The sequence below is a fragment of the Mastomys coucha genome, unplaced genomic scaffold (assembly GCF_008632895.1).
Source record: "Mastomys coucha isolate ucsf_1 unplaced genomic scaffold, UCSF_Mcou_1 pScaffold22, whole genome shotgun sequence".
Lineage (NCBI taxonomy): Eukaryota > Metazoa > Chordata > Mammalia > Rodentia > Muridae > Mastomys > Mastomys coucha.
Window position 1 is genome coordinate 24,535,288 of NW_022196905.1, and position 23,249 is coordinate 24,558,536.

The following is a 23,249-nucleotide window of genomic DNA, read 5'->3' on the forward strand; positions in this document are numbered from 1 at the left end:
TAAAAAAAAAAAACAAAAAAACAAAAAAACGGATTTGATTGGTCCTGGCTTATAGAGCCTCCCAAAGCTAACTCCTATGTTTACGATCAGCTGAATCTCAACAAATTCTGCAAAAATCATTCTAAATACTAAGTTTTTTTTCAACAGGAAATGATTCTTAAGGCAACTAGTTATTCGCATGTGAAAAAAAAACCAAAAAACCCACCAAACACCACAAATAAAATTCACTCAAAATGCAATATTAAAGTATGAAATAAGACATGCAACTTTTGAGAAAAAGACATGTGCATACACCATCAGGACTGGATCAGGCAAAACTTTGTGTTAGGACATTAAAGCACAAACAGTTGAGTTGACTCCACAAACATAAAGTGCCAGTACACTTCAGAGACACTGTTATGGCATGCAAGGGTAAGCTGGTTAGAAGAAAATAATACTGGAAAGTCTGAGTATCTGATAAAGGATTCATATCTACAATATAAAGAGGGCCTCTACAAATACCACTGAAAAGCTAATCCAATTTAAAACCGTAGAATCAATCTAGATAGACCTTTCTCTGAAGGAGCTACACTAATGGCCAATAGGCTGAGGAGACCCCTGTGCTCCATTAAGGGAACACAAATGGAAACACCCATGACCTACCTACTGCTTCATGGAAACTTGGTTTAGTTAAAATTTGGAAAAAGCCAGATGTGGGGGCTCACACCTTTAACCCCAGCCCTCCAGAGGCAGAGGCAGGTGGATTTCTGCAACTCTGAGGACAGCTAGGACTATATAGTGAGACCCTGTCTCAAAACAGACACAATATAAAAAGATGGAGCAGGTGTTGGCAAGAAAGTGGAGAAGTTAAGTGCCCCTTCAGGACTGGAGGACAGGAGACCGTGGCCACTGGAGAAGACACTGGTGCTGGGGATCCTCAGCAAGTTCGTGGCTACCACGTGACCCAGCAGTGCCACTGGCCAGAAGCCAGCCAGGCAGGAGAAATGAAGCCGTTTTGTGCAGACTCTGGCCTGCACTGTCAGAGCAGCATCTGTAATCAAAGTGGGGACAAGCCAGAGTCCATTGATTGGTGAGTGCATAGATAAAATGTATGGCTTATCCATATACCAGGACACTAGTCAGCAATGGGAGAGATGAAGTACTTACAGGTGTTGTAGCTTAGGCTGAACAAGGAGAGGACTGTGTCCAGGAACAGGAGCCAGACACAAAGGCAGCTAGAGTGCAGACTGTGTGAGTTTCTCAACACAAACTGGTCAGACAAACATCTGGACAGCAGTTAGTGTACTTGGTTCATTAAGTCTCAGCATGAAAGAATAATCACTAAGATGTCTAGCATATATTTGGAATGTAAAAATACTAAAAAAAGAAATTGAGATGATATTTGAGTTGAGTATCTGTGAATATATTCAAAGTTACCGAAATTTTACCATACACTTCAGCTGACTGGCTTTCACGATCCGTCACCTGCATCCTGACAGTGCTGGTAACAAACAGAACTCACATGTTGGGTGTGATTTTGATATTGTAATGATACAGTACACTGTTTGTTGTTAAGTCATCTGCCAGCATTGACGGGAGCTGGAGTGATGGCTCAGTGGCTATGAGCCCTTGTTGCTCTTCCAGGGGACTCGAGTTTGGTACCAAGCATCTGTAGTTCCAAGTCCAGGGGATCAGTGTCCTTTTTCTGGCCTCTGAGGACATTAGGCATGTATATGGTACACAGACACACATGCAGGCAAAACACCCACACACATAAAATAAAATCAATCTAAAAAATAAGAGAATCAGCAGAATGCATCCTTAATAGAAAAAAATATACATTTTCATTGATATCAAGTCAGTGAAGTTGCTTTTTTAAATCCTTGCCCAATGAATATATAGCTATATTTCCCCAAAGCAAGAAGTATTGAACCTCTAGATTACTGAAATTACCTCATGCCTCAGCATATTGATTGGAATATACATATCAAATTGGCTGGTTTTTAAATCTCCAGGACCACCAAGCTCTCTGCCTTCATGTTTATTTAACTTCTTTTTTGTCTCCTCAAAGAGTTTCTTAAATCTATAAAAATGTATAGAATTGGCCAATGAATGTCTTCAGAGTCAATATTTAATAATTTAAGTAGGCAATATGCAATATCATACAAAAGGAACAAAAGTGTGAGCTCTGAGCATCTCATTTATCTCAACCTAAAATGAATTGAAAGTATTCTACTGAAATTGTAATCTTTACATAAAATTGTGTTTGTGAGTCTTGCCTACATGTATGTATGTGACTGCATCCATGCTCATGTTCATGGAGGCCAAAGGAGGATGTCAAATCTCCAGGACTAGAGTTACAGATGTTGTGAGCTGCTGTGGGTACTGGGAATTGAACTTGGGTCTTCTGGAAGAACAGCTACTGTTCTTAACTACTGAGCCATCTCTCCAGCCTGAAATTATAATCTTAATTTCTATATTTTGTGGAATTAAAATACAATACACAATTTTCCTCCTTTGCTTTCCATACTCCAATCCTTCCTATGAACCCCTTTCTCAAATTCACAGCCTCTGTTGTTTTAATTGTTGCTGTTGTTGTTGTTGTTTTGAGACAGGGTTTCTTTATGTAGCTGTGGCTGTCCTAGAACTAGCTCTGTAAACCAGGCTGGCCTCCAACTCATAGATATCCACCTACCTCTGCCTCCCAAGTGCTAAGATTAAATGTGTACATTGCCATCACCATAGATATATTTCTAATGTAATTCATAAATGCAATCTGCTCAGTCCATGTTGTGGTACTTGTATGCATATGATTTTAAGGCTGACGCCTTGGTACTGGAAACCCACCTGGAGAGCTCTTCCCTCGGGAAGACTCTTTCTTCCATTCTTAGAGTTTCCTAGTTGCCTATAGTTCTTCGTCTGGAGTGGAGTGCCCCATGAGACTCCCTCCTTTCATATTAGCATATCTATTGGTGTTTTCCTTGGATCCTGTTTAGGCAGTCACGTTGACAAGACTTCATTTCTAGTAGACACAATCTTTCATGCTCGGCTGTTTCTTACAGGGTTCCGCCCTAATCCCCAAGCCTCAGTTTCAGGGCTGTGTTAATAAGATGGATCATTTGGGGCTGGAACCACATGATCACTGTTTTTACATTTTCTTTTTTTGTAATTGTCTCTGAAGAGGTGTGAAAGGTACATTTATTTGTGGGTATAAGGAGAAATATTTAGAATGTAGTTGGAAAGTAAGGTGGTGTTCCTGTGAGACCCACGACTTTCCCAGCCCTGTGTGATTGCCTAGGTTTCCCTACCGCACATGGTTTCCATTTTGCACTGCACCCCTGTGGACATTGTGTCATGCTGGTTGTTGTGTTCACAACACACAGTTGGGGAAGACCATCGCTGGTTTTCCTGCCTTGAAATCTTGCATAGCACCTTCTGGTACCATAAAAGCTGGCAGGGAGGCATTCAGGTTAGCTTCAGTTCAGGGGCCCCTGGACTCTGTGTCTGAAGTGTTTGGTCTTTTCAGTTTCTAGGAGACAACTGAGGGCAACATTGGTAGCTTGTAATGTTTCGGGAGTCTCACGATAACCTGAGCAACAACTCAGAAAGGGCCTCCCCATGTCTAGGGTTGGGGTTTTTGTTAAATAGTCTATGGCCCTTGATAAAATTATAATATTAAGTAAATAAAATGAAGAAAAATGTTATTACACTTATATCACATGAGGAACACATTTTAGAACCACATTCAGATGTTTTATAATTATCATTATCCATTTTGGAGTGAACTGACAAATTATTAAAGATTAGCTGTAACTCAGAGATGTGTTACCAGGGGGAAGCAGAAACCCATACTTGTATGTGAATGTCACTGAAAAGATCCAAATATACACTGTGTTTACTCTGGTGCACAGAAGGAAAGGGAAGTGCACGGAAAAGCCCTCAAAGGGGCTGGAGTTTAGCACCGTGCTAGAGTGAATGCTTACCACTGACGGGGCCCATCCAGTACTGTTCTGCTCAGTACCCATGATTTATCAAGGATTTGTAATTTAAGTTTCATTCCATTATGATACAGAAAGAACCAAGAAATCATTTTGTATTTATTAAGACTTTTTTTTTTTTTTTTTTTTTTTTTTTTTTTTTTTGCCTAAGATGTTATTTATCTTTGGGAATGTGATGTGAGCTTTTAGAAAATGTATCCTGTAGATGTCAGGTGGGACACTCAGTAGGTCAGTTCTCACCTATCCTTCAGTTTAGCACTATGGTTTCTTGAGTTAGTGAAAACCATGAGACTGGACGCACATGTGCATATCTCTTTACAAGTGTAGCACATTCTTGGGTGAATATTCCATTTGTTAATCCGCAGGGGCCTTTGTCATCTCGGCAGACTTTGTCTTAAATGCCACTCAGTCAGATGCACATTTAGGTTCCTCAGGTCTTCAGCTTCCATTTGCTTGCTGTGGTTTTTTTTTTTTTTCCCTGTACAGGGACGTTTGATTCTGTTGTGTTCCCCACAGATGGAAATTAGAAGGGTCACTTCAGCTTTGAGGCTCTTCAAACTGGCCTTCATTTTTTTTAAAAGAAACTTTTTAAAGATTTATTTATTATTATATAGAAGTACACTGTAGCTGTCTTCAGACACACCAGGAGAGGGTGTCATATCTCATTACGGGTGGTTGTGAGCCACCATGTAGTTGCTGGGATTTGAACTCAGGACCTTTGGAAGAGCAGTCAGTGCTCTTAACTGCTGAGCCATCTCTCCAGCCCCAAACTGGCCTTCATTGAGATTGTCACAAGCCTATCTTGGCAAGATTTCCCCCCCTCACTCTGTCTTTCACAGTTGTTGCTCCCCCAGGAACAACCATGACAAAGAATCCATAAACTGCTTGCTGAATGGCATTCGAAGAGCCTAGCACCGGCATGCTATGCAGGCTGAAGAAATGACTGAACTAGGTGCTCTCCTGCTCTTTCGGAGGGCCTGAGTCAGGTTCCCAGCACCCTCTCGACCACCCACCTGCGGCTCCAGTTCCAGGGCATCCAACACCAGCTTCCAGTGGGCACCAGGCATGTGTGTGGTGCACAGATATATATGCAGGCACAACACTCGAACACATAAACTAAAGAAATTACAACGAACTTACACAACACCAAGTAGTCATCCCTTATGCGTGTAAAATACATGCATAAGAGCAATATTAAGTGAACTCAGCAGATTGTATTTATAAATTCATACACACATTATATATGACAGTAACAATAAAAGAAAAAGAAGCTATGCATTTGAGAGGGAGTTGGGGGGCATGGGAGGAGCTAGAGGGAGGGAAATAAAGTAAATATTTCATATATGAAATTCTCAAAAAATATGAAATATCAAAAATGTCAGTGAAGCTAACTAATGGTTGAAAGGAGTTGAATAAAATCTTACCTCGTTAGTTCTGTCAGTAATTCCTCATTTTTATTTGTCTGTTTTTCCAAAGTACATTCTAGAGACTGTGTTTGAAGGATGAGTTTCTTTGTTTCATCTCCGAGCTTTAAAATATTATAAAAATAGTTAAAAGTATCCAGACTCTTATTCTTTTATAAAATCACTTCTTATAAGTGTACGAGTAATATGCATTTGTCCAAGTTTGTAACATTCCACTTAGGATCAAATTAGAAAATAACTCCTTAAAGCTGGCTCCTATTTACTTATATATTTATCATTAATTTTTGAAGAAATTTATTATTTTTTATTTCCTCTCCACATGTGTATGTATGTATATACATGCCACATACAAGCAGGTGCCTGCAAAGGCCAAAATAGGGCCAGGTCTACCAGAGCTGTAGTTACAGATGGGTGCTGGGAACTGAACTTGGGTCCTCCAGAAGAACAGCCAGTGCTCTTACCTGTTGAGCCATGCCTCTGCTTCCCCTCATCATTAATTTTTATAGAATTTACATTCTTTTTTTTTTTTTTTTTTGGTTTTTCGAGACAGGGTTTCTCTCTGTAACCCCGGCTGTCCTGGTACTCACTATGTAGACCAGGCTGGCCTCGAACTCGGAAATCCGCCTGCCTCCGCCTCCCAAGTGCTAGGATTAAAGGCGTGCGCCACCACCGCCCGGCAGAATTTACATTCTTATAATTTGTTAAAATGAGCCTTTTTCATCCTCACCTGACTTTAGGATAGAAAAATATTCAGTCTTGGTAAGAATTCTCCCAGGAGTTTGAAATTTTCTTCTCTATTTACTATTTTTCTTTAAACAATATCTTCATGCAACACCACAAAGCATAACATTTGTCTGATTCGTCTAGATTCCCTACCATCCTAATTAGGTCCTTCCAGTGGGCTCTGATACTCCTTAATATACAGTCCCTCTAAAACTCTATTTTCATCACCCAGCACCTTCCAGTAACTTAAAAAAATGTGATTTAAAAAAGGATTTATTTTATTTGATATGTGTGTATGTGTGCACATACATAAATGTATGTATATGTACCTGGTACTCATGGGGGCCAGAAGAAGGCATTAGTTCCCCTGGAACTAGAGTTACAGATGGTTGTGAGCCATATGGGACTAGAACCCAGGATGGCTGCCTGAGCAACACATCCTGAACCATCTCTTCAACCTCTTAAAATCTGAGTTTTTAATCTTACAAATTCGATAAATAAAGGGTAACTAGGACATTTTGGAGTCTTCATCATGTTTTGGGTCTTGTGAGTAAATTCTAAAGATGTTCATACTTTTCTAGAAGCAGCTTGAGCCCGGCTTCAGGTTACAGGGAGATAGTCATGGCTCCAGATGGGTGTTCATGCCATAGTCTTGTGATGCTGATGTCTGAAAAGGCAGTGTGAGAATCAGGAGACTTTGGATCTGTCTGGTGAGGAGTAACCGAGGTTTCCCTATCCATCATTAAAATGGAATCCTGAGCTGTCCATTTTCTCTGAGAGTAGAGGGTGCCTTGTTGTCTCTTAGCAGGACAGGAGCATCTTTTTGTGGATTTGGAAGTGGGCTCTATTTGAAGCCTCTTTGGACCCCCACCCTGCACCCGATGCGCTGCTTTCTCTTCCTGCCTGTCTGAGTTGAGCTCCCATGCCTGTGATCTACCTCCTGTAGCAGCCGCACAGTTTCTCTCTCTGGCAGAGCTTTTCAGAGAAGCCAGCCCGTCACTGCGAGCCACTGGACAACACCCGATGGCCACTGCGTGGCCACTGGACGGCAGCTCGCCAGCACACCCTTGCTGCTGCGGCAAAGGAGAGAGCTGCGTTCTTGGAAAACTGGTGGACACGGTGAATGACAAAACAGTTTGTGTCCTCAGTTCTGTAAGGCCCTATTAAATGAAACATTTCCTGTATGCATCCAATGGCATCACCTTCCTTCCTTCCTTCCTTCCTTCCTTCCTTCCTTCCTTCCTTCCTTCCTTCCTTCTTTCCTTTCCTTCCTTCCCCCCTCTCTCTTTCTTCTTTCTTTCTTTAAAGATTTATTTATTATTATATGTAAGTACACTGTAGCTGTCTTCAGACCTTCCAGAAGGGGGCGTCAGATCTCATTACAGATGGTTGTGAGCCACCATGTGGTTGCTGGGATTTGAACTCAGGTCCTTTGGAAGAGCAGTCAGTGCTCTTAACTGCTGAGTCATCATCTCTCCAGCCCTGGCATCACCTTTCTTTGTGAAAATTACACAGAGAAAAATGTTCCTTGCTTATATAATGAGGAGATATCCATTTTTCAAAAGCATTTTCCATTTATTTGATGTATATGAATGTTTTGTCTGCATGTATGCCTGACATCTGTGGAGGTCAGAAGAGGACATCAGAGATCCCTTGGAACTGGAGTTATGGATGGTTGTGAGCCACTGCGTGGGCGCTGTGAACTAAACGTGGGTCTTCTGCAATAGCAACGAATACTCTCTGAGTTCTCTTTCTAGTCCCAAGTATCTGGTCTTGATTAGACATGGAAGTAACAAGTCATCTGGTCTCAAAACTTCACTGAAGGCTTCTGCGAACAGATTTTGAACTCTAGACCAAATAACTGGAATGTTCTTAGAACAGTAAGACTTTCCCAGTGACATAGACAACTGTACACTGTGTACGCAGCAACCCTACTCACAATAACCAACCAATCCACATGCCTATTAATTAACTAATGGGGAAACATCTTATAAAGCATTATATGACATATCAAGAATATATCATTAGCTATAACATTATTAAACATTTATTTTATAAGAATCTTGTTTAGTAAAATCTTTTTTTCCAAGATAGGTTTCTGTGTAGTCCTGGTTGTCCTGGAATTTGCTATGTAGATCAGGCTGGCTTTGAACTCAGAGATCCACCTGCCTCTGCCTCCTGAGGACTTAGATTAAAGGTATTCTCTACCATGCCCAGTGAATTCTTTTTAAAGTTGTTTTTCTTTTCATTTATGTGTATGTGTATATAAGCCATATGTGTACAGGTGTGCAAGTCATAAGAGGCCATCAAATCCTCTGGGGCTGTGAGCTACCTGACGTGGGCCTGTTAGCTGTGAGCTACCTGACGTGGTGCTGGGAACCTAATTCTGGCCTTCTACAAGAACAGTGGATGTTCTCAACTTCTGAGCCATCTCTGTAGCTTCTTGTTTAGTTAAATTTTGCTACCAAAGTCCTTAATGCTATCATTTCAATGAACTTCTATAAAATCAAGAGGATATCCACTATTGGTTAAAAGAGTAAAAGCATTATGACCACCACACACACACACACACACACACACACACACACACACACACACACACCCTATATGTGCAACACTGTCTCTATAATGTAGCCCTGGCTGGTCTGGAATTCAGAGATACATGTGGCTTGATCTCCTGAATGCTGGGATTAAAGGTGTATGCCACTATGCCTAGACATGGCAAAGGCAAATATCTTTAATCAATGGTACTTTTTTCTTATCCTAAAATATACCTATGTAATCCCACAAGGGAGAAAGGATTTTTAGAATGACAGAAGTAAAGACTCACCAAACCCTCGTGCAGTAGATGATTCTGAACTTGTTCAATTTTTGCTGATTGCTCTTTCAGTGTAAGTTTTAATTTGGAAAATCGAACTTCAAGCCTAAAATGTATTTGATAATGATTCACATATATACTTTTGAAAAACATTATCACAATTTTTAAACTAACATCTGAAAGAATAATTTCATTCATTTTCTTAAAAACAATTGAAAACAGGTGGTTTGGAAAGCTTCAATTTCTTTCCTGCCATGTTTCATGGACAATGTACATAACAGTGTAAAAGTCATACATTTATTTTTTTGTCAGGGTTTAGGGTCAAAGCCTTACCTTGCACACACAGATCATGCCTGGTGCCAGCTGACCTACACCTAACACTTACACAGTGCACTTCACTCACTATAATGCTGAGAGTCTCCTGCTTCGTGGAGGAGTAGTCACTATCGTAACTGATAGAATTTCTATGCTACACTATTCCTTTTGCAAAACTCACGGTACTTTGTGGCTGCTCTATTTTATACCTTTGCAAGATGCCTCGAATCTTCTCAGAACTCTGTGCCGTCTGTGCAAGCTCATCTTGTGCTTCCTGCAACTAAAATGAGCAATGAAAAAAATAAAATGAGCGATGGAAAACAAAGTTGTTAATACCATTCAGACTGCCCTTTACCCATTTTCCTGGCAGGATTCCAGGCTGTGAAGGGAACATGGCCGTGCCCCTTCACCTGGATATTGTCTATAGAAACTTTTATACTGTAAGTAGAGTTAACTGCACTGTCACAACAGGACTTTTAGCTCCACCATACCTAAGGTAATGAATGCCATCTGTTATCTACAGAAAAGTTGACTCATTTACTATGCACAGAAGCACAATTTGTTGGATACACAAATTGATAGGCTATGTAAAATGTATAAAATGTATAAAAACGTGGATCTGAGTTTTCAGGATTACCCCAAGACCCATCATTTGAAAAAGTGGTTTTATATATACATATATGAATGATCATAGGAATATGCCAATGATGATAAAAACTAACATGATGTTTTAGGTGAAAATTAGATATTTTAAGAAATGATTTGAGAGACCAAGGAGTGGTACTATCAGGAGGTGTGGCCTTGTTGGAGTAGGAGTGGCCTTTTTGGAGGAAGTGTGTCACTGTGGGGGTGGGCTTTGAGAACCTCCTCCTAGCTGTATGGAAGACTGTCTGCTATTGGCTGCCTTGGGTTCAAGATTTAGAACTCTGAGCTCCTTCTCCAGCACCATGTCTGCCTGGATGCTGCCATGTTTCCTGCCATGATGATAATGGACTGAACCTCTGAAACTGTAAGCCAGCTCCAATTAAATGTTGTCTTTTGCAAGAGTTGCCTTGGTCTTGGTGTCTCTTCACAACAATAAAAGCCAAACTAAGACAGGGCAACTATTTACATTTAATCTTCCTACTTTGTGGCCTGTTTCTAGGTATACAAACTTTCTTTTTAAACCTTTTTTAAAGTTAAAAACATTTTCATACAATATATTTTGATTGTGTTTTTCTCCCAGATTCTCCCCACATCCCCACCCACCAAACTTGATGTCCTTTTTATCTTTCTCTCCTTAAAACAACAAAACAAAACAAAACAAAACAAAAAACCAAGAAACACCCCCTCACAAAAACAGAAATCAAAACAAACAAGTTAAAGACAAATAAGACAACAAAATCCAAACAAAGCAAAATGAGATAAAAAGAGAAACTGGATTTTCACAGCTGCTGTAATAGTCTGGATCGCAGCTCAGTCAAGGGGGAGAGGTGTGAACTTGAGCCAATCAATTTCCCACACCCTGCTGTCTTCACTTGGGAAATGGAGTTGATAATGCAATGCCTACCGCACTCCAACACCAGGGTGGTTAGAGTGGGGAGTATCTATACATCATGGCACACGAGGAACTCTATTTAAGCACTAGTATTTTGATTATATTTTATGTTCTAATGAAATCTGATATTTCACACAGCTGTTATGCCAATGAAAGTAGTCCTATGTGTAAGACCAGGGGTGAGTCAAGGTATTTGAGCCATAAGAGAGGCTGAGGACAAGAGCCCCAGCCAGGGGAGGCCTAGCCAGGGGAGGCCCAACCAGGGGAGCCCCAGCCAGGGGAGCCCCAGCCAGGGGTGTGCTGAGACTTGAATAGTATCTGTTCAGGTAGATGGTAGGTAGTAGATTCCCCAAAGAAAACTAGGAAAGGAACTGCAGTCCTCAATACCAGTTCCACAAAAGAAAATGTCACCATCTTTTTGTTGAGGTCTGTCCCCCAGCATAGCTGTAGCCAGTTCGTTCTATGCTTGCCAAGTATTTTATACTGTTTCTATAACATGCCTATAACATGTTCTGTAACAAGACACAGAAAAATAACTTGACTCAGAGCAAGGTCAGTGCTGATCACATATCCTGTTATGTTCTATATATTCTGAGGTTTGTTAATCTTAAGAAATTCCACAAAGATTTACATAGAACCCATCAACTTAAAGGTCAATGAACTGTTATGTTTAATATGGCTTGAGTCAGAGCTGACCACCAGGCAGTACTTCCTGCACCTGCATATGAGCTCATTGTGGTTTTTGTGTGTGTGTGTGTGTTTTTCCATTGTAACCCGACAGAAAGATGTTTTACAGTGGCTCAGCCCTGTCTGAGCTACTGTCCTGACCTATCAGTATAAGGATATGCATTCAACAACAAAAAAGAGACTTAACCAACAAACTACTTCAGATGTGCAAGTCCCAGCAGAGAGATAAAAACACAAAATATTCCCTCAATTACTCAACATATTTCCTCTAATTACTAATTCCCAAGTAATGAGCTCCAGTGAGAATGTCTTGGTAGATCTTTCAGGTGAAGAATTCAAGAGAATTATTATAACTGTGTTCAAACAACTCAGAGAGGATAGGCGTATACTCCAAAAACAAAAACAAAAACAAAAAACCCCAAAGACATGAATGAACAGCTGAACTCAATTCAAGATACAATAACTAACTTAATAAAGAAAATAAAGAATAAAGAATCTAGACTTAAATGTCCTAGAAATAAAAAAATAAAAAAATAAAAGAAATCAATGGAAATATTCCCAACAGGATAAATCATGTGGAAAACAGAGTGTCAGGATTACAAGCCAAGGTAAAGGAATTGGATGACTCAGTAAAAAGGTCAATGAGAAATTTAAAAAGAATCAAACATGGGAGAACGTTGGGACATGGTGAAAAGACCCAACATTATAATAATGTCCATAAAAGAAGGAGAATATCATAGTAAAGGTATAGAGACTATTTTCAATAAAGATTTCTCAATCCTAGGAAACGAGTTACCCATCCAGGTGCAAGAGCCCTTCAGGGTACCACACAGACAGAAAATAAACTCTCCATGACATATTATGGTTAAAACTTTAAAAATAGAGAATAAAGGGAGGGTATTGAAAGCTCCAAGAATGAAGAGCCAAGTAATTTTTGAAAATAGACCCACCTGAATGACAGCTGATTATTTGATAGAAAAATTTAAAGCCAGAAGTGGAAAGACACACTCCAAGTTTTAAAAGGCCCAAACCACCAACTAATATTATTATACCCAGCAAAACTACCTACTAAAAGTGAAAGACATGAAAGGAATTTATGAGCCCTAAGACAGATAGATTTACAGAAGATACAGATCTTGAGATCTACAGATCTCAAAGGAGGAATGCTTCAGTCAGAGGAGAAGGATAAGCATACCCAAGGGATCGTAGGGAATAAATAAATAACACCTGAACAATTAGTAAAATAAAGTCTAAGAAAATGCCACAAAATTACCCATGGCAGTAATTAATTTACATATTTTAATTACAACTCTCTATAACTTATTTTTATTTTAAGTTCTCTCTCTCTCTCTCTCTCTCTCTCTCTCTCTCTCTCTCTCTGTGTGTGTGTGTGTGTGTGTGTGTGTGTGTGGTTGTGCACACATATCAGGTGCCCATGGAAGCCAGAAGCTTTGTATTTTCTGTTCTCTGCAAGAGCAGTACTCTACTTTACTGCTGAACCATTTCTCCAGATCAGTAATAACTTTAAATATTAGTAGTTTCAATTTCCCAATAAAAAGACATAGACACTTAGTAGATTGGATTAGGAAACAGGCTCCTCCGAGAATATCCGAGGATGATAGAAGATATTCTAGGAAACAGAAACAAGCAGGTATATTTATTCTAATATCTGAACAAGTAGACTAGATACCAAAAATAGCCAGAAGGGATAAAGATGGTCACTACATGATCATTAAAAGAACAATTCACCAAGAGGATATCACAGCCATACCCACACACATCAAACACAGGCACTTTCAACTTTATGAAAGACATTCTACTAGATCTAAAACTACAAATTAGCCCCAATGCCCAGTGACAGTGGGTGACTTCAATACTTTATACTCATGAATTGACACATCATCTGGACAAAAAATAAATAGAGGAACATCAGAGTTAAATGACATTATAAATCAAATGGACCGAACAGACATCTATAGAACATTCCACCCAATCACCAAGTCATACATATTCTTTTTAGTAGTTCATGGAACTCTCTCCAAAACTGAGCACATATTAGGACACAAGTTTCAACAAATATATAAAAATTAAAATAACATTTTGCATTCTATCTGATTACAATGGAATAATGTTAGATATCAACATCAAGGGAAACTATAGAAAGTACACAGACTCAGGTGGTAGAGGCAGGCAGAACTCTGAGTTCAAGGCCAGCCTGGTCTACAGAGTCAGGACAGCCAGGGATACACAGAGAACTCCTGTCAAATAGAAGAGAAGAGAAAAGAAAAGAAAAGAAAAGGAAAGAAAAGAAAAGAAGAGAAAAGGAAACACTAAATATAATTGAATCAAAAAGAAATCAGGATAATAAAAATTTTCTAGAATTGAATGAAAATGAAAACATATTATTCCTATATCTATAAGACACAAGAAGGCAGTCCTAATAGGAAAGTTTATGATGCTAAATGCTTACCTCAAAAATTTTGAGAGATCTCTAGTAACTTAAACACACTTTAAGCCGGGCAGTGGTGGCACATGCCTTTAATCCCAGAACTTGGGAGGCAGAGGCAGGTGGATTTCTGAGTTCGAGGCCAGCCTGGTCTACAGAGTGAGTTCCAGGACAGCCTGAGCTATACAGAGAAACCTTGTCTCTCTTGAAGAGGGCATCAGATCCCATTACAGATGGTTGTGAGCCACCATGTATGCTGGGACTTGAACTCAGGACCTCTGGAAGAGCAGTCAGTGCTCTTAACTGCTGAGTCATCTCTCTGGCCCGTGAATTGCAGTCTTCTTAAAGGGAGAAAATGTTCTTGGAAAATGGGACTCTTGGTTTTATTTTTTCTCCTTAAATAGTAGTTAAAGTATAAAACTTGCACATAAATCTCCATAATAGCATACAAAAGGAGGTCATACCATTGTGCCAAACGAGAAAATCTGACTGTAGATAGTAACTTTTTAAGGAAAACACTGACAGCCTTCTCTTTGAATTAGCTTATTATGAATGCCATGATTCAGACAGACAAGAGTTAAATTAAGAACATTACTGTATCTTGGGACATGGAAGTGGGATGTCAGGAATTCAAGACCAACCTTGGTTATACATCAGGAGCAAAGATTACTCAGTTCAACATTGCCACGACCTCTCCTAAATTTGTCCATAAACTTAAGACTCACATTTCCTTCCTTCTTCATGATCCAAGTGCATGTTGGGAAAGGCCTCTAGCATTGCAGACCTCCTCTGCGCTTTGTGCAATTGCTATGTAACCTTGTAGCAAAGATGATTTACTCCAACCCTGTCTTATGAGACACTGGCATTTTGTTCTTGAGAAACTTGCAGTTGGGGCTCTTTTGGTCCTCAAATCCCTAGAGAATCATTTCACAGCCAGCTGGGTTCAGTCATGTGCATGCTCACATACCCCAAAGCCTCACCATAGAACTTTAAAATGAGGTGCGGGAACAAGTGAGACCTTTTCAAGGATGATCACCTCACAGGAACCACTGAGACTGCATGGATAAGCAAATTAATCAAAGAGCAAAAGCAGCTGCAGAGACAGGCATGGGTAACGCTGCTATTTATAAAAGCTCTAACATGATTCATCACAGGTCCAAACACAGATAGCCCACATTTTAACATAAAACATCATCCTGCTGGCAGTTGGCTAAACTCAGGCGACCCTCTGGCCCTCCAGCCAGAGACACGTGGTGAACACTATTAGATGCCAAGTTGAAAATTCGTAAACTTAGCTACTAATGTCTTCACTTAACATTTTTGTTCTAAGTAATTCAAGAATGGATGGCATGGCAACATTTAGGTCAGGAGAGCTACGGGAGAGCTACGCCTGGTGTCCCAGAGGTTGGTTATACAGTCAAGTGATGAGGTGCAGAGCTCGAGTTAGTGTATTGCATGCTTTCACATTTTCATAGTGCTGAATTGGCAAGTAATACCTTTTCTTTCTGATCATTTTCTGTTAGCCACATATATTTATCTGGAAACATATGTTACCTGTCTCAAATCCTTTTCTAGGGCCTTCAGTTCTGCGACCACCGTCCTGATTTCAGGGTGCCGAGTCCACTCCACGCTCCCACCACATTGCTCCTTTTCCCTTCGTAACTGTGGCTTCTTTTGTTGAAACAAAAACTCACCATTTTCTTGTTTCTCATTTTGTTTTAAGGGGAAGCTGGAATATTGAAACACATTGCAACTCATTTTGAGGAAAAACGGTCACTGTCATTTCATTATACTAACAAATAATCTTCTTGACTGATCACCCTTCCAAACAATTGAATAAATTGACTTGAAATAAAATTTTACCACCATAAAATCTGCCAGATGTGGTCCAAAATGATTCTCATTTCAAAGGAGCACCTCCAGATGTTCACACAGTAGGGTAGCCATGACCCAAGACCGGAAGTATGAATCCAGTATCTGCTGTCTCTCACCTTGCTTGTTCCTAACATTTCAACCATATCCCAATATTATTTATCACATAGGAAATGCGATAGTCTTTTATGAACAATACATGATCCGATCAGTTAGTAGCAGTGAGTAGTTCTTTAACATAGAAATCTGAATCAATATGGATGTATAAATGAGAATGTATGTGGAATAAATGAACCAGCGACCTCTATTTTCTTTGTATTTCATTTGTGTTAACAAAAACGCAGATGGGGATCTAGCTCATCCTCAGGCTTGTCATTCATGATGACCTTTGTTGGGTCCAAAACAAAGTAAATGGGTAATTAATTAAAGAGAACAGTTGTATAAATTTGAAAGTAGTTAAGAAATAATGACCCCTTCTTGCTCTTTGGATAAAGCTGTAAATGAATATTAAGCTCCTTTTTTTTTTTCTTTAGAACAAGTAAGACGTGTTGATCCAAGCTTTAAAAAAGATTCCTATACTTTGAATAAGTAATGTACATGAATGATGTTTCCAAAATATTTAGAAATGCAAAAAACAAAGTTCAAGTGGTGTTTCTTGCAGCAGTAACTGTAATAGGAAAATATGAAAGTGAGCACAATTCTAATTCCTAAGTGAGTAATGAACAGCATAGCCACTCGAATTCCAGTTTTGAAGATTTTGAATTTATTTATTTAAAATATTCATACCCAAATGAGGCAGTTACACTTTCCTTAATAATTCCACATCCCACAGGACTGAAAATGTTCTTCTCCTAGAATACTAGATCATAAGCCAGCCATTAAGAGAATCCCATTGCCTATCAGTAGTACCATATGATGGCTGAAGTGTTCCTCTAAAACTAAGATGTCATGCAGCTGGAGAAATGGCTCAGTAGTTAGAAGCATGGGCCACCTTGAGAGGACCTGGGTTGGCTTGTTAGCACCCACAGGGAGGCTCACAAACATCTGTAACTCTAGTTCCAGGCAATCCGATGCCCTCTCCTGGCCTCAGGGGTGTTCCATGCATGTGGCACACAGACACACATGTAGGCACACACACACACACACACACACACACACACATATAAAGTAAAAACAAAAGATTTAAAAACCAACTAAGATACCATGCCTCAGAGCGCAGAGCTCATCCCATGCCACTTCTTTATGCTGTGACCGGGGTTTTGTGTTTTTAATTTCTGTCTGTTCTCTCTGCACTTCACTAGCCTTGTTTTTCATTTCCCCAGGTTTTCTTTTAAGCAGTTCACAGTGACTCTTCTTCAGCTCTATCAGTCTTTTATCTGAGTGAGCCGTATCCCAGGACTTCAACTGGCTGCTAGAGCCTATAGGAGAGAAGATAGCATGTCAACAGATTATATGTGAGTGTATTTTATACACAGGGACTATATTTTCATAGTTAACCGTTCATTTGGTGAGCAGAAAGTACTATATACCTGTAATAAGGAACACAGTGTTGCCGGGCTGTGGTGGCGCACGCCTTTAATCCCAGCACTTGGGAGGCAGAGGCAGTCAGATTTCTGAGTTCGAGGCCAGCCTGGACTACAGAGTGAGTTCCAGGACAGCCAGGGCTATACAGAGAAACCCTGTCTCAAAAAACAAAACAAAACAAACAAACAAAAACAAAAACAAAGAACACAGTGTTAAATTCTGCAGATAAAACACCTGTGGGGGATTTTTTTTCTTTTTCTTTTCTTTTTTTGGATTTTTTTTCTTAAATAAAGCATTTGAAGTTGGAAGACCCAATTTCTAATCCAGATCCAGAGGCAGAAATATCCACCTCTAATCCAGTTTTATGGTGGGAAGATCCACTTTTAATCTGGGCCACATTTTCTGCTGGAAAGAAAGGGCATGGAAGAAGAAAGCTCTCCAGCTCATTGCCCGCTGCCAAGTCCATCCCTCCAGTGGCATTAGAGGCTACTTCTTTGGGATTCCAGCATCTACTGAAGACCAGCTGAGACATCCAGCCTCACTGCTTGAATAACTACTGGGTTCTTGGGCCTTTCATTAGTAGGCAGTCACTGTTGGGACTAGCTGGGCCACGGCCTCTAAGCCATTCTAATAAACCCCCTTTATATAAACATATTCATTCCATAAGTTCTGTTACCCTAGAGAACCCTGAATAATATACTTGCTTTTGTCTAGTTTCAATGCCAGGGGAGAAAAGACACAAAATGAGCATTATATATTCAAATAGATGCTGTAGGGAAATAGTTCTATGAGAACTGATCTAAAATGAGATCAAAGTAGATGTACCCACTGAGGAAAAAGCTACACTGAGAAATGGAGGATGAACAAAATGTCAAAATATTATTACAACTACTGCAAAATATATTTATAATTATATTATTATATATACAATATACTGTATATATAATACTATATAAAATATATAATGCTTGTATATAATATATATACAAAATATAATTATATTATTATAAATATACTATATATTATATACTATGTACTATATATACAATATATATACAAAATATATTTACAACTATTAAGATAATAGATTATGAAGATAATAACCTATAATGAAAAGAAAACAGATGAAAGGGTTTCCCAGCACCATGTCTCCCTGTGAAGAGAGGGTCCAGGCCATAAAACAAGAAGAAGGGAACTCATGTGGAACCGTCTGGATTCTCTGGTGAGGAAGGTGAATCTGGTGAGCCGAGGCTTGCGGAGGACAGAACACTGGAGGGAAGAGGAGGGAAGAGAATACTGTGGAAGAACGCTGCAGGCCTCCTGCGGCCCCTTCAACAGTAGCAGGGTATGGCAAACAGCTGTGCCGGGAAGGCTTCGGCCACTGATGGGAAGGCACCTGCAAAGCATCCAGGGCACTGGAGTGTTGGAACAGGGCTCACAAAGTGCTGGGAAGAGTCCATTCCCAGCAGACCGGCTGGATAACCCATAAATCAGGTTATAATGAGTGAGGACAGTAGTTCTCAACCTGTGGGTCACAAGCCCCTTGCAAAGGGCTCACATCAGATATTTACATTACAATTCATAGCAGTTGCAAAATTACAGTTGTGAAATAGCAACAAAAATAATTTTATGGTTTTGGGGGGTTCACTTCAACATGAGGAGCTGTATTAAAGGGTCACTATTTTAGGAAGGTTGAGAACCACTGGGGTCAGGAAAAGGTGGTACCCAACACTGGGGAGAACTGGAGGCTGTCAGAGGACCAGGAAGAAGAGTCAAGCTTTAGTGTAATGTACCTAAATGTATCTGTCTTAGTAACTTTTCTATCCCTGTTATAAAATACCATGATAAGGCCACTTATAAAACTATTTAATTTGGTGCTTACTTTCAGAGGGTGAGAGTCCATAAGCATGGCAGGAGGCAGGCAGGCATGGTGCTAGAGCAGCAGCTGAGAGCTTACATTTTGAGTAAACCAAGAGGCAGAGTGAAAGAGATGCACTAGGAAAGGGACAGCACGAGTTAAACCTGAGAGCCCACCCCCAGTAAAACACCTCCTCCAACACAGTCACACCTCCTACTCCTTCCCAGACAGTCTCCACGGTGGAAGGGTAAAAACTACTCAAATCTATGAGCCTGAGAGGACGGTTCTCCTCCAAATACAACATTACATTTCGTGGGCCCCACAGGTTCATGGCCATATCATAATGCAGAAGTTTCCATAGTCTTTCAGAAAGGTCCAGCCTAACATTGGGGTCGGGGAGACTAGAGGCTGTCAGAACAGCAGCAAGGAAGGGTCAAACTGTTTATTGTGACTTAAATATATCCTGTATTGCAATTCAAAGAGAACTAGACTCATCAGAGCTAACTTTTTAAAAATTAAATTTGGCTGGAACACATCTGAATCAATAGGAATCCAAATTAACAGCCCAATGATGGACAGATTTAACTATAGCTAACCCTTGAATCAGGCCATGTCTTTGGTGGTTTGAATATGTCTTTGGCCCATGGGAAGTGACACTATTAGGAGGCGTGGCCTTGTTGGAGGAAGTGCATCACTGTTGGGGGGTAGCCTTTGAGGTTCTATGCTCAAGTTCCACCCAGTGTGGAAGAGAAGCCTGAGTCTCCTTCTGGATGTCTTTGGATCATGATGTAAAACTCTCAGCTTCTCCAGCACCATCTCTGCCTGCCTGCTGCCATGTTTCCTGCCATGATGATAATGGACGGAACCTCTGAAACTGTAAGCCAGCCTCAGTTAAATGTTTTCCTTCATAAGAGTTGCATTTAGTTGCATAGTGTGTCTTCACAGAAATGGAAGCCCTAGACATATACATTGTGGTTTTGTTTGTTTGTTTGTTTTGAGCTTTCAAATAGACTGAAAAATTTATAGAACCACATGCCATAGGGCCATTGAAAAACCAAAAGATGGATGTCATGAATGTATAAAACATACATACAAAATAGTCTTTTATAATCTGTTAACAAAAGAGGACATAGAAGGCCATAACAAGCAGTTTATCAGAGCAATGAACACATTTCTGTCCCTAAGTGATTGACCTGAAGTTATATATACATATACTAAGGTAAAGACAGCCATGTTCTACAGCTGTGCTGCTGCAGCAGCCTCAGGATTACCTCTTCTCCTGCTAGAAGCCCCAGTAAGAGGGGGTTTGCTCAGCCATGCCGTGGATGGGATGACAGCCATCTCTGGGAGAACAGCATGTCTCTGGCCATTCATGTTTTCACTAAGAATTCCATTCAACAACAGTTCTCTAGCAGTTTTGTTGTAGAAGTCAAAGATGCTTCTAAATCCTGGATTGTCATGGGCTGTCACCCCCATGCTCAGTAAAATGTTATCGGAGAGTCATAGCCTCTCAGTAAGTATATGGAATGAATGTGAGAATCAGGTAATGACAGACTGTCTGTGTGAATAAAAATGTAAGCTCCAATGACACCCAGCTGCAGCAGCAGCAGCAGCAGCAGCAGGCACAGCGGCAGGCTGGGAAGATTGCTCAGAGGTTTTGCATCACAGCACTCACATGGTGGCTCACAACCACCTGTACCTCTAGTTTCAGAGATCTGATACCCTCTTCTGAGCACTGCACACACATCATGAACATGTATACATACACATGCATAAACACTGTAAAAATGTAGTTTAGTTCTATAAGGGGCAGGGCCATTGTGCTCATGAGCTCACAGCAACTCTGGCTATCTGCATATGAACAAGACCATAGTAGTCAACATCCCAACATGGACTGGGGAGGGACCATCAAGAAGATAAATCCTGGGCTGGCGAGATGGCTCAGTGGGTTAAGAGCGTTGACTGCTCTTCTGAAGGTCCAGAGTTCAAATCCTAGCAACCACATGGTGGCTCACAACCACCCTTAATGAGATCTGACGCCCTCTTCTGGTGCATTTGAAGACAGCTACAGTGTATTTACATAGAATAAATACAAAATCTTTAAAAAAAAAAAAGAAGATAAATCCTGCCCAGTTTGTGTGTCCAGTGACACTTTAAAATACAAGACACAAACTTTGACCACAGTGCCCAAAGACATTCACCGATGCCACCTGAAAATCTAAACCCGCTTACTCAGTAAGGGATGGAGCAGTCAGTGGGACAGTGTGGAGCATTAGCATGCTTCAACATGCTAATACACATGCGAAAATCAGAAGTAAACTGTCATAGAATTATTAAGTCAAAACAACATAAGCAATGAAAAATATGTTCCACAATGATAAAAAAAATCAAATTGGAATTTAATGATTAAAATTTAATAAATGTTAGCAAAAAGTATCAAAACTCTTGTCTAATGTGTGGTTAGTTTTTGTTCTCAACTTTATACAACCTAAAGTCACCTGGGAGGGGAAACCTCTGCTGAGCAGTCAGCTCGGCCTGTGGGCACTCTGTGGGGCACGGCCTTGATGGTTAGTTGATGCAGGAAGGGATAGTCTACTGTGGGTCTCACCACTGCATAAGAAAGGCTAACTGAGCATGAACCTATGAGAGAGCCAGCAACATTGTTCTTCCATGGATCCTGACTCCCAGGACCTAGCCCTGACTTGTCTCAATGTCATATTGTGACCTGGAAGTGTGAGCTGAAATTGTTGGGAACAGTCAAGAGAAATTTATCCTGAGTACTACTATTTCATTTCCAGACTCCATTTAATCATAGGGAGAAACTAAATTCAAGGTTCCAGACATTAGAGGAGCTGGGGACTTCCCAACGGCTGAACAGCATCTTTTCTAAGGAACTAAGCGTCTGAGTCCAGACATTTCAGGGACAACTTAATAGTGTTAAAAAAAATAACAAACTCAGTATCAGGAACGAGTTACCTCTTTTTGAGCTGATGGCCAATGGGTCACGTTCCACTCTACTGCCAATACTCTTAGTTACCCCCAGAGCTTGACAGTAAGACCCTACTGTTGAAGACAACACACACTTGAGTAACCGAACATGGAAAAAAATGAAACTGGTACTCATATGGAAGTGTCCTCTCTACCGGCTAGCATTCATGCTCTAGGAGGTGCTATGTATGCTACTGGAGGAGAAAAGTGGTCATCAGCTTCACCCAGCTGTGAACTGTGTAACCTGCAGACAGGCTAGTGCCTGGCAAGACACACCCATCATGACACAGCGCCATGAATGTCACAGGGTTAGCCAACTACCTTCTGATTGGATCTAAGGTCTGCACCATGAGATGGAGTCCATACCTGGCACTGCTAAAGGGGCCAAGACTCTGTGGCTAGATGGGTCATAGGCCTTAGGGAAGAACCTAATACTATTATTCTGCTAAATGGACAAAGCTTTAAAATGACCACTGATGACTTCCTGGTATGCACATCAATCAGAATATCTCTCAGCTCTCATCAGAGAAGGTTCTCCTTGCAGTAGATGGTGATTCGTACAGACTCAGTTCCAAGCAGGACACACATATCACACCCCTCCCCCAAGGCTCATCATCTTTGACGAAGAGGGGCTGGAAAAATTCTAAGAGGCAGAGGTGGTGGATAACATCAAGGCAACAACATTTTGCAGACGTAGCAGGGCAGTTACACATAGAAAGTCAGAGTGGCTGACACAGATCTGTATCAGAAGGGGGAGGCAGGCATACAATTCCACTACTGGCATAGGAGCTACTGGCATTTGATAGCAGTGGGGACGGAAGAGTCAATTTTCTTTAACAATGGGATCCCTGGTGGGTTGTCCACATGCCAGGGCAGGCCCGACTCCTGAGACTAATGGAGTCTCAGGACTCCATGAGGTAGGGGGGAAACTGAAAGTTGGGGGAAATGAAGCAAGGGTGGTTATGGGAGGAGCTAGGGAGGGGTGGGTAATACAACCAAAATATGTCATGTGAAACTTGCAAAGAATTATAAAAAATACTGGTGTTGTTTATATATGTTGATATATATATATATATATAT

At 40.5% G+C, this 23,249-nt stretch overlaps 1 protein-coding gene across 6 annotated transcripts in view; it reads right to left on the bottom strand.

Moving 5' to 3' along the window:
• Positions 1 to 23,249, bottom strand: part of LOC116069287 (ankyrin repeat domain-containing protein 26-like) — a 107,553-nt gene that overhangs the window by 5,553 nt on the left and 78,751 nt on the right. For 2 of the 6 annotated variants that reach the window (XM_031339817.1, XM_031339816.1), the window contains exons 26-32: positions 18,428 to 18,592; positions 17,007 to 17,217; positions 15,482 to 15,656; positions 9,467 to 9,537; positions 8,955 to 9,048; positions 5,402 to 5,505; positions 1,933 to 2,062 (exon numbers count right to left, since the gene is read on the bottom strand). In XM_031339817.1, the coding sequence (XP_031195677.1) occupies positions 1,933 to 2,062; positions 5,402 to 5,505; positions 8,955 to 9,048; positions 9,467 to 9,537; positions 15,482 to 15,656; positions 17,007 to 17,217; positions 18,428 to 18,592 (950 nt within the window). Of the gene's footprint in view, positions 1 to 1,932; positions 2,063 to 5,401; positions 5,506 to 6,697; positions 6,792 to 8,954; positions 9,049 to 9,466; positions 9,538 to 15,481; positions 15,657 to 17,001; positions 17,218 to 18,427; positions 18,593 to 23,249 lie in introns of those variants that run through there. The other 4 variants (XM_031339820.1, XM_031339818.1, XM_031339819.1 and 1 more) reach the window with 4 other exon arrangements.